This window comes from Cibotium barometz, chromosome 10 (assembly GCF_041138505.1).
Source record: "Cibotium barometz isolate CiBa-2024 chromosome 10, ASM4113850v1, whole genome shotgun sequence".
Taxonomy (NCBI): domain Eukaryota; kingdom Viridiplantae; phylum Streptophyta; class Polypodiopsida; order Cyatheales; family Cibotiaceae; genus Cibotium; species Cibotium barometz.
In genome coordinates this window covers 11,817,676-11,829,845 of record NC_141055.1, presented here as the reverse complement: position 1 = coordinate 11,829,845, position 12,170 = coordinate 11,817,676, and the positions used below count along the sequence as shown (strand labels likewise).

At 39.8% G+C, this 12,170-nt stretch overlaps 1 protein-coding gene and 1 pseudogene across 3 annotated transcripts in view; both read left to right on the top strand.

The window, feature by feature from the left end:
- The first annotated feature begins 5,958 nt into the window (after window positions 1-5,958).
- The window catches only part of LOC147634556 (putative phospholipid-transporting ATPase 9), a 101,043-nt gene continuing 94,831 nt past the window's right edge, over window positions 5,959-12,170 (top strand). For 2 of the 3 annotated variants that reach the window (XR_015266763.1, XM_086803655.1), the window contains exon 1: window positions 5,959-6,900. Coding sequence is in view for 2 of the 3 variants with exons in the window: in XM_086803655.1 (XP_086659781.1) it covers window positions 6,511-6,900 (390 nt within the window). In the remaining variant the exon portion in view is untranslated. The remainder of the gene's footprint in view (window positions 6,901-12,170) is intronic. The other variant, XM_086803657.1, reaches the window with a different exon arrangement.
- The window catches only part of LOC147634557 (uncharacterized), a 28,490-nt pseudogene continuing 26,956 nt past the window's right edge, over window positions 10,637-12,170 (top strand).

Here is a 12,170-nt window from a genome sequence, read left to right as displayed (position 1 = left end):
CCCCTTTGGGTGTGTGAACAACCCTTATTTGGTTTTGGTCAAAAGATGAGGTTTAATGCCTATAAAAGCATGTACTTAGGTGGCTCTAATAACTTGGAGTATTATTTGAGTTCTGTAATCTTTCTCACATCTCTCTCTCTCTCTCTCCACACACAGACACACACACACACACACTTACCATGGCTATCCTCCATCCACCATAGCCATTTAGCAAACCCTAATCCTTCTTTGCGCATGCTCCATCCTGGCACCGTGAATGCTAGCATGGTATTAGAGCCACCTCAAGCACTTACATCTCCTCTCATCATTTCTTATTCAGGCTACCACCATCATCATTGTGCTACTATGTTACATTTTTTTCCATATAAAGCTATTCATTTTGTTAGTCAACGCTGTGATTTCTTTTCTAAAGATTGTGCATTGCACCATGTACCTCTCCATGAGAAACGCATGCTTTCCACATAGCTGGAAATCATCCATCATCATTCCTACACAATGTAGGGTAGCATGTAGAGTAGAGAATGCACCGTCAAAGTGTGGCCAGGTCATAGTTGTAGCATACAGTCCCAAATGCAAGGCTAAAGGGGGGGTTCTCCTTGCAACTATCTACAATAGAAGCTAATGCATCATTAAGGCATCCAATAGAGTAAAAATGTAACCCATCTTTAGTGCATCAAAATGCTCAACATAAGGGGGACATATCTAGCCCAAATCAGGTTTGATTCAGCCCACAACAGCGTTTATGCAAAAGAGGTGGAGGCATTTGACTAGCCTATAAATCAACCCTCCACACCATCTTTTGTATGCAAAATGTCAAATTGAAACATTATGTGCAAGGGGACAAAGGGATTTTTTGAAATATAGAGAAAAGAATTAAATTAAAGCATTTGCATCCGCATAAATTTAGGTTTTTTCTTTTCAAAATCAAGCCTCCTACATCAAATTAGAGCTTCTATAGTACCATTGAAGGCCCAAGCATTTGCATTAAGGCATCATTGGCTTCTACAAAACAAAATTTGCATTGGCATTAGCATGGAAACATCATCGAAAAATATTACTCTTCATCAACGTATGCTCAAGGGGAAGTTTTTAAACTTCCAAGATTATCTTCTTCTTACTTCTGTTTGAGTCATGGGTTGTTAATCAATGGAAAGGGTACTTACACTCCTAGAAATTTCCGTACTCTCCCCACACTTTTGTTTTCTTGGAACCCATATCTATAGGTGTCATTTTTCAACAAATTTTTTTTTTATAGCTACTTGGTTGTGCAATGCAAGAGTGCTGCTCTTAAGAGCCTATTCAATCCAGAGAAAAGTCAAAGTCCAAATTTCTAAGTATGTGAGTATAAAAGCAACATGTGGGGTCATTTTTCAACAATTATTGTTTTTAAGCTACTTGGTTCTACAACTTGCATCTGCTCTTAAGAGCCTATTCACATGTGAATCCATAGAAAAGTCAAAGTCCAAATTTCTAAGTTCGTGAGTATAAAAGCAACATGTGGGTAGATTTCATTCCAATCAAAGGTTTTTTACAAAACTTTACCATGTATGAAGTGTGATAATGGGATAAAACCAAAAAGTGAAGAAGGAGACCTTGATCAAGTACATGGTGCTCTCACAAAAGAAGGAAATTAAACTACCTTTTTCAAGCAATATTAAGGTGTTTAGGACTCTAAAAATTCATCAAAATTCTTGAAATAAGTTAGTATATATATTTTAAGCATAAACATGAGTCCTTCCCTCCCTCCATCACACACATACACCCACATCAAGAGAGTGTGGTATTGATGTCTTATAAACAACATATGAGACATATGAGACAATGGTACAGCAACTTTTTTAATATCTTGGACAACCCTATGCATTATCAATTCAAGAATTGAATAGAGGAAATGGATACAACTAGAGACACTATGTCAAAAATAAATTGTGGACGTCAAGTTGAGGCCAAGGAGTATAACACTCTTTAATGCCATGCATCAATTAGATTATATGCTATTTTCACCATCTAATCAGAGAGGCATTTAGCCCTCTTTCTAGAGTGATAGAGTAGAGGTGTGTGTCTATGTAACCCCATCATGCTTTGATATATGCCAATTTAAGGGGGCAGCCATCACTATTTATAATGCAAATATTTTGTAAATCTTCATTAATTTTATGTTTTTTTAAAGGATTTTGATGATGCCCAATGCTTAGCCCACCGCGATACTTTCACATATTATATCATCACTAGTCTCATGGACCTTTTGCCCCTTATAAATATTAGTATCTCTCTCTCTCTCTCTCTCTCTCTCTCTCTCTCTCTCTCTCTCTCTCTCTCTCTCTCTTTCTCTCTCTCTCTCTTACATGTGTACACACGCATGCACATGTATCCCATGCATACACACACATGCACTTGCATGTGTGTGTGTGTGCATGTTTTTAAAACAATTTTTAAGCTTGCTTCTTTGTTTTTCTCATTCAAGTCCTTTTCCCTTTATTTTTAGAATATCTTCCTTTCTAAAAAAGTTAATTGGTTTTTGATACTCCTTATTTACTTGTAGTATGCAATGAAAGAATCATCACAAATAAAATGACCTTAACATTAATACGAGAAGAGCTAATCATCCTTAAGTACTTTCTCTACTATCTTGAGTTTTAATCCATAAAGAAACTTAGACCTTTTAGTTGTAGCTTGAAGAATGATCTAAACTTAAAATTGTTGAGAAAGGCCAAAACCCACAAGTAGCTCCAACACTTAAACACACTTTAGTAACAACATATAAATGAATTAGACATGATAGCTCGAAATACACAATAACACCATCTTTAAAAAACAAAAAAAAAAACTTTACCAACCCTTCAAAGAACTCTTACGTAAAATAGAATTCTACTTAAGAAAGCTCTACATGAAATAAGAAAATATTATATCAAGTTGCAAGCAAAAGTTTATACTATAGAGGGAAAATGGGGACTTTTTCTAGTTTACACATGCATTGGGGAAAAAGTATTCTAAGTACATGCATGGTGGAAGTATGTGTACGATAAATCTTAAACATATGCAATGAAAAGATGTGCAATTTTTTGTGTGTATATAATGATTTTTAATGTTTAATCTCTTTTTTTGGGAGATAGGTGTGAGTGTGTGGGGGTGTTATTGTCCTACATCTCTTTTATTGGAGTAGACACACATATGCTACTCTTTTTATGATAAAAAATATGCTTAACCCATGTGTACTCTTGATAGAATTTGTACAGCCTTTTTAAGGCATGCTTTGAATGTACAAAAATATATCCCCTCCCCCCACACCTCCCTTCCCCACTTCTTTCTATGAAAAAATCTATCCCCTCCCCCCCACACCTCCCTTCCCCGCTTCTTCCTACAAAAAAAAGAAAACAAACACCTCCTTTCCCCACTTCTTCCTACAAAAAGGGAAAATTATAATAATCACAAAACAATTTAGCTACATTCTTTGTGTGTAATGCCATTATGTTTTTGATGCTCAATCTAGCCACAACTTAATTGTATAGATTCCATAAATGCATTTTGAACTTAATGGTCACTCTTCAATGTATGTTCCCTTTGTCACATATTTATATGTTCAACATTGCATTTCTTAGTACTCTTGTAAGGTTAACTTTTGGTACTTTCCTTGCCTCATTTTGTGTGAGAATCACACAAAGGGGCCAATTATCTATTGGCAAAGTTAAAGAGATCATAACTTTCAAACAAAAAGACAATCAATTTTTTCAAAAGATCATTAGAATGTCCTTGCTTCATGCTTACATGATTTTTTCCCCTTTCATTCTAAACTATACATGGGGCACATACATAGATTTTGTGCACACACAAATTAGTCATGCAAAACCATGGCTTTCATTAGAAAAATGTTATCACATGAAAAATCTCATTCACTGAGAGAGAGAGAGAGAGAGAGAGAGAGAGAGAGAGAGAGAGAGAGAGAGAGAGAGAGAGAGAGAGAGAGCCTTGAAAGATTAAATGTTTGGTGTGCAATTGCTTATTCTTAATTATACAAAGAAGTCTGAACATAGTGTAAGCAAGAATAGCTTGGAAAGACAAGAGCATGCACTTTTCACATTTCACACTATATATGAGAGTGGAAAATATGGGATACGAGTCTAATGGGATCATATTTACTCATAGTTTTATCATGATACATTATAAAGTTGGACTTAGCATATTCAAGCATGTACCACATAGAGAGCATATTGATTTCATCTTCTATGGAGGGGCTACAAAAGCATTTAGAGGGGCTGTATAAGCATTTAGAGAAACTATCACCTAAAAGCTACTTATTAAGGTGTGTCATAATTAGTTCGAGTTGATGAAGTAAAGGATAAGCTTAGTGTGATAATTTTAGGCACAACATAATTGCACAACTTTTCAATAGCTTTTATTGTATAGCTTTTCAACATAATTATCGTAGGTATAACATAATTACATAGCTTTTCAATAGCTTTTATTGTATAGCTTTTCAACATAATTGTATCAACAACTTTTATTTCAAATTGAATTGTAGGTGCCACTTATTAATGCGTATTGATGACCATCACAAATGTCAAGGTGTTTAGATTTTTTTAAAGTATTGCCCACATGTTATTTTGAAATGTAATCAATTCAAGGAACTATCCTAGGGCAAAAACGCAGAAAGTATTGACGTAATCATGTTAGAGAAGACATTCGAGTGGGCCTCAATGTCTATCCCACATAGAAGACATTCGAGTGGGGCCTTAATGTCTATCCCACATAGAACTTTATAGCCTTATAGGCGTAACAATTTGTCAATGCCATACAAAAGAAAAGTATCAACTTTAGGTTGCAAAGGCTTGAGATAGAGGTAATGTTTGGAATTCATAGGACATTTTAGAAGGTATTTATTGACACAGTCTCCAAAATAGAGTAATCTTAAACCTTCCACTCTCTAATCTACATGTATTTGTGCAAGGCATCACTATAGTCTTTTTGGAACTATCTCCTTCACTCATAAAACATTCATTACCATGTGTGTGTGTGCTTTTTTTTTGGGTTGCTTTTCATTGGTGTATATTTCGGTAAAAAGAGCAACATGCTTATAGCCTTTAAGAATTAGCTAGCAATGAATTTGTGCTCCATGATCCTCTCTTCTCTCTAACATTATAGCCATGGATAATTTAGAGGTGCTATATAAGGTTGTAAGCAAGAGAAGAAATTATGTGGTGAAACATTACAAGAATGGCGCTTATGATCGTCCTAATGCTTCATCATTTTGGACCATAATAAGGCCTTTTTACAAAATGAACATTAGGATGTGAAGATGTGAAAACTAGAATGTGGATAAGACAAAGCATTTAGAATGCTCGACATGCTCCATCTTGATGTCATATTTTTTGTGCAATTTGTCTGTTTCAAATGATAATTGTAAAGACACTAAATCACAATACTTTTTTCTAATAAGATGGCAAGAGAACATCATCTTTAAGCCCTAACAATTTCTTCCACCCTTGAACAACTTTCTTAAACATTTGCCAAGATTATGTGATATGATTAAATGATAAAAGTTGCAGGATTACATGTAGGCACATGAGGCAGTCTACCATAATACGTCGTGAAAAAAATTAGGATACCATTGACAAAATTTGAAGCATTGATATAAAAGATTTCGATAAAGGTAGAGCAATATGCTAAACAAGCTGGGTTGTTGTCTATTCGTAATGCAAAGAATTTGTGCCCCACGATTCTCTCCTCTCTCTAACATGATAGCCATGGACAATTTAGATGTGCTATATAAGGTTGTAAGTAAGGAGAAGAATTTGTGCTCCATGATCCTCTTTTCTCTCTAACATGATAGTGGCCGCTTGTGCCTAAATAAGTTGGTGAAATAGTGCGTGTAGGTTTCTTCTCAATAAAGAAGTCAAAAGGCATTGCTTTCTAGAAGAGAAATTCCAAGTCTCACAGCAATGGGAAAAAATCAACGTACCTTGGTAGTCAAGACAAAAGTGTCGCACGTGCCGGCATCTCGTTTGAACACAGCATGCTCACAAGTCTCACTATTCCAGTTTGGATCCTGTCATGAATCACTGAAGAATGGCAGCCCCTTCCGGACCCCGGGCCTGCCATCTAGGCAGCTGTGGCCTGCAAGTTCCCACTGCCCACCACCGCAGTAATGTCGTCTCAAGCTTTTACCACAGTTTTTATACCTTGTCCTCACGCATTGCTCAGATTCCCCCTCATGACCGAAGGTTTCTGGCTATGGCGACACAAGCTTTGTAATTAAAAAAGTTCTTTCTCTTTCTGTGTGTTTCCCTCACATTTCCGTGGACAAATGCTTCCCGCATAGAAGCTGCCCATTTTGCTTCCTTTAAAAATTGAAGGGAGTCATCACGGAACCGCTTCTCTGGCATCATAGCTGTAAGAAAATCCGCATTTGGTTTTACAGCAGGAAAGCTAGGGTTTTCTTGTGTGCAGCAAACAAGGTTGCGGTAGCCAAGCTCTACTAAGGGCACAGACAAACTGAGTTTGCAACCAAAAGACATGGCAGAATCAAGGCGGAGGAGAATGAGATGGAGCAATCTTTACACATTCTCATGTGCCAGGCATTTACATGGAGAGCATGAAGCTTCTTCATCCATAGGACGTGAGGGCTTCTCCAGAGTTGTGCTAATCAACAGGTCAGATGAACATCATGTGCAGTACCCTTCCAACTGGGTGGCCACCACCAAATACAACCTGGTGACCTTCTTCCCCAAGGCTCTCTTTGAGCAGTTCCGGCGCGTGGCCAACATCTATTTCCTGTTTGCAGCTGCACTTTCCTTGACTCCGCTTTCTCCCTTCTCAGCCTCGAGTCTGATTGCACCCCTCGTCTTCGTTGTTGGAGTGAGTATGGCAAAGGAGGCTCTTGAAGATTGGCATCGATTCTTGCAGGCAAGTCCACTTGGAAAGCTTTTGTATGCTGGCTTACTTCCATGTAAAGTTTGTAAGGTATTAGGTTGCCATGGTTTGGGTATGCTTTTCAAGTGGATGTTTCTGCAAAGCTTTGATGCCAGAGTTTGTAATGTGTCTCCTCTAGGTGGTGGTGAATTATTTGGTTTTGTTGATATGGAAGAAATGTTGGTTCTTTTTGGGTCAATGGTGGGAACTGTACATGCATGCTTGTGTATCTTCCTTATAGCTGTAGGTGGACTACCCAGTAGCTTCTTTATGCTTTAGAGAAGCATCTATTTTTGGCATTTAGCAATGCTTGTTGAAAGAGATAAGCACCTTACTTGCCAGTGTCAATGTTGTACTTGTGTATAGAAGCCTGCTCTGAAGTTTGCAGTACCTCATTGGTAGCTGGCTGAACACTTCAATAAGTTGGTCTCTTTTATTAATGAGTGTGGACACGATAAAAAGGATCACCCACCAAGTCGGTGTGCAGCACAAAGTGTGTGGTGTTGGATATTTGGAGCTTCAGTATGTGAACACTCCCTATGAGTGTATGTGTGTGAACACCTCTTAAAGGTGAATGTGTGCTATAGCCACTTAAGTATTTGTGTGTGTAAGCAGGGATATCATTGGTATATAACCAAGTGTCACTGCCCCAGTGATGAGTAGAGGGTTGAGAAAGATAAGGCATTCTGCCTATAAAAGCATTGTACCTTGTGAACAACATAAGAATCAATACAAGCATTACATTGTAATGCACAATCATCAGCATTTAGTTTGTTACATCACACACTCCCTCTCTCTTTTGCACATACACCATGGAGATCCATCATTCTCCATAGGTCCCACAAATGGTACCAGAGTAGGTTCGCCTTCTTGCCGTGAGTGTGGAGCGGCATTGTGCCCAAAGCCATCCACCGCCGCTCCAAAGCCGGTCACCACTGCCATTTTCGACTGGCGCTAGTGTTGGGCGCACAATGGCCACCCTGGTCATGGCGGCACCGCTTGTTTTCCCGGCTTTTCCGGGTGGTGCGAGTGCTCAGGCAATCACCAATGCCGGTGTTTCTGCTTGTGCTCACTTATGCCTTCTCCTCCATAGATTCATATGTAGTTTGCCTCGTTCCCATAGACTGTCGCCTTCGAGCTGCCATCGCCTTGCGTGGCCACCACCATCTATTTCTCCATTCACCCATTTGCTCCTCTGCTCGCACCCACACACCCACACTTGACTGCTAAGGCCATTGCTTTGTGTTGAACTGGATATTGTAATGCTTAGTCGGATTATGCTAAGTCGGGTTTTGCTAGGTTTGATGTGGCCGAGTCGGATGTTTATGCCAAGAACATTGTTTTGGGCAGTTACAACTACTTTTGTCTTGTTACTTCAAGAGGTTAGAATGCGCCTGGTGGGGCAGAGTTAGGGTGATGTAGTCGTGTTCTGATGCTGATGTATTTACTCAATGAAGCAAGTTCAGTTATGTTTTCTGCTATGCCGGATCTACCTCTGTGCATTATTCTGTTCAATCTGAAGTTGTCTTTTACTCAAGTGCTGCCATGTCTGAAGTGCTTTCTATGTTGATTCATTGTGAGTAATGGTGTTTCAGAGTGAGTCTATCATGTGTTGATGAACCCCAACACATTTGGCGATCCTGCTGTGCCTGCTGAGTTTACTGTGTCAGCACTGTTGGCTGTGTTGGTTGTGTCTGTTGAGGGATGATGCATGTCAGAGCGTCCAAGAAGAGTATCCAGAGTGTATTACACCAGAGCCCAAGCCCAAGCAGGCAACATTGATCCTTTTAATTATGAACAAGCCATAGATGAAGAGGTTGAGCAACCTATCCCTGAAGAGCAACTGTCAGGCCAAGGGGGAGAGTTTTCAGGAGCAACAGAGGGAAGGCATGTGAGGCAATTGGTGGGAGCTTTACTCTTTGACAGGAGGACCTGCAAGAAGTAGAAGAAGACTCCTATTTGACCCACTACAGGTATCTGCCAGGCAAAGACCTAGGAGAGTACCTCAGACTATCCCAATGGCTCAACAACCTCCCAACCCTTAGGTCAAAGCAGCACAATTCAGAGGAAGGTCGAAAGAAGATGCTGATTGTCATGTGGCTCAGTTTGAGACCAAGTGGCAAGCAAGTGGGTATTAGGCTGTATTAAATTACAGCAATTTGCAGCAACATTGGAAGGAAAAGCCATGAGTTGGTTTAGCCAATATGGTATTGCACATTTTGCAACATATGCTGCACTGAGAGTAGCATTTTTACAAAGATTCAGAAAAGAGAAGACTCCAACAGATGTCTTGAAGAAAATCAGGGACATCAAGCAGGGGAATATGTTAGTGGAAGATTATGCTAAAAAATTTAGAATTTTGGTTGATAGATTGCAGGGCAATGAAAGACCCACAGATGAAATGTTAGCAGGATACTTCTTGAAGGGTTTAAGGAAAGGTTTGAAGAATGCTGTGGCAAGCATTGACATTGCAGGTGGAATCAATAATCTAGTTCTGCTGCAGCTAGAGTTGAGAAGAGGCTTGGCATGACCAAGACCAGTAGTGAAAGCAGGGATAGCTCTGATTCAGAAGAAGGGTCAGAAGCAGAGTCTGAGTCTGAGCAAGAAAGTGAATCAGAAGTTTCATCAGCTAGTGATGATGAGGGAAGTAAAGGAAAGAAGAAGAAGAAGCATAGTGGTAAGAAGAAGAAGGATAATGAGGAGGATTTGGTAAGTCAGTTAAAGAAAATTGGATATTCTGTTGTAGCACCAAAAGAGAAGCAGTTTTGTCAGATTTGTGAAAGAGAAGGCCATAGCACTGCTCAGTGCTGGTATAACCCTAATAATAGGGCTAGGCCAACTCCCAATGGAGGTAGAGGAAGAAATAATGTGGAAGCTAATCAAGTAGCTCCATTTAGAGGAAGACCACCATTCCAGAGACCTCCCAGATCTCCAAGACCACCTTGTGTCAGGAAAATAATCAGAGAAGACCGTTTGGAGTAATGCCATGTGTGTATTGTGGTGCACCAGATCATTGGGTAGGCTTGAATTGTGCATTATGGTTGAAACTTAGAGAAGAAAGAGGGATGCCAGTGGTACAGTACAATCAGGATGACCAGCAAGCAAGGCCTCAGCAGCAAGCAAGGCCTCAGCAGCAAGCAGCAGCAACAGAATCAGCCACAGGCTCAAGCAAATGTGATAATAATTGACACGACACAGCAACAAGAACCGATAGAGGTGCATGAATCAAATCAGGAGCAGCTTATCAAGGAACACTGTGATGAGTGGGCATGTGATTGCAACCAATGTTATGAAAATCAGGATGTTGATGTGATGGCTGTTACCAAGTCTAAAGGTAAAGGACCAATTGATCGGAAAGAGCAGAAAGGAATTAGGGATCAGGTACAAAAACAGGTCAAGCATGAACATAGAAATCAGATTTTGGATGAGATGAATACAGACAATCAGATTGGTAAGCAGAAGGAGCATGTGGAAGTCAAGCCTAAAGTGAAAGGAGATTAAAAGGATTGGTTTGAGGTATTGATTAACTTTCCATTGTAGTTGTCCTTAGATCAAATGTTATGTATTGTACTAGCATTCAAGGAGAGGTTGTTGAATAAGCTGCCAGGTAAGGAATATGAAGTTCAGATGAACCAAACAGCTGAGGCAGCAGTGCATAAGATTGATCCAGCAGATGTTGATTTTGTAGTTCTTGTCATAAAGGTAACTTTTCAGGGCAGCTTATTTGAAGAAGTGTTGCTTGATGGAGGATCTGGAGTTAACATATTAGCTGAGTCAGTCTATCAGAAAATGTAGTTGGGAAAGTTGGACCCAGCACCTTTTCAGGTTAAGATGGTAGATCAGAGAAGGGTTCAACCTTTAGGGATTCTGAGGCAGTAGTCCATTCAGATTGCAGGTATGCATTTTCTGGTGAACTTTGTGGTTTTGAAAATGGAGCAGGGAGATGCTTCTTATGAGATGTTATTGGGAAGACCTTGGTTCAGACTGGCTAAAGTTAAGCAGGATTGGGGTGAAAATAAGGTTGTTCTAAAAAATGGTAAACAGGTGGTAACTATACCTATGCTGGGCAGGAGGAACATTCCTTTCAAAGAGAGACCATTGTATGCCCAAACCATTAATTTGGCAGAGTAAGTTGAAGATGATGAGGAGGAAGCATTTTTGAAGGCCAACCCATCAATTGTGCCTGTCTTTGAAGTTGATGTTGAAGGGATCTTGCATAAGGATGATGAGTCAGTGAAAACAAGCTCTGATCTAGTTCCTGGACAGGTAATAGAAGGATCTGAATTGATACAGATTGTAGATCAGAATGAAGCCTCTAGCTCAAAAGAAGCCCTAGCTCAAGAAGAGAGGGAAGCAAGGGATATGGCAGAAAAGATATACAACAAGAGATCTGGAGGTTCCAAGAGGGTGAAATAGGATGAGTTGAAGGAGCTTAATTTGGGCACAAATGAGGATCCAAAGATGGTAAAGGTGAGCATTCATGTGGAAGGACAGTTCTTGAATGATCTATTTCAGCTATTGCTGGAGTATAAGAATGTATTTGCATGGGATTATGTTGATGTAAAAGGTATTGATCCAGATCTGCACCAGCATCACATCAATCTTAAAGAGGATGCAGTTCCGATTGTGCAGCAGAGGTACAGGATGAATCCAAACTTTGCTCAATAGGTTAAGGTGGAGATTGATAAGTTGTTGGCTGTAGGATTTATCAAACCTGTCAATGAGGTGACATGGTTATCTCCTATCATTGTGGTGCCTAAGAAAAATGGCAAGTTAAGAGTGTGTTGACTACAGGAAGCTAAATGCAGCCACCATTACTGATCCATTCCCAATGCCATTTTGTGATGCAATATTGGATGTAGTAGCAGGGCAAGAGTTGTATAGCTTTTTAGATGGTTTTTCTGGGCACAATCAGAATTAAGGTTGCTGAGGAGGATCAGCATAAAACAGTCTTTATTACGGAATGGGGAGCTTTTGTATATACAGTCATGAGTTTTGGGCTCAAGAATGGACCACCATCCTTTAACTACACAGCCTACAAAACATTTGAACCTTACTTAGAGGATTTTATGAGGGTATTTGTGGATGATTTTTCAGTTTTTGGAACGAAGGATTTGCATTTGCAGCGGCTGCGAATCTGCCCACCCGATGTACTGCAAGAATCACGGATCAGGCGCCAGTGGCTGTGGCCCATGGCGACTGCCTCCCGCTCTGACGGAGCAACCTCGTGTATACATACATATCCAGGGTCGCGTGCAAGGTCT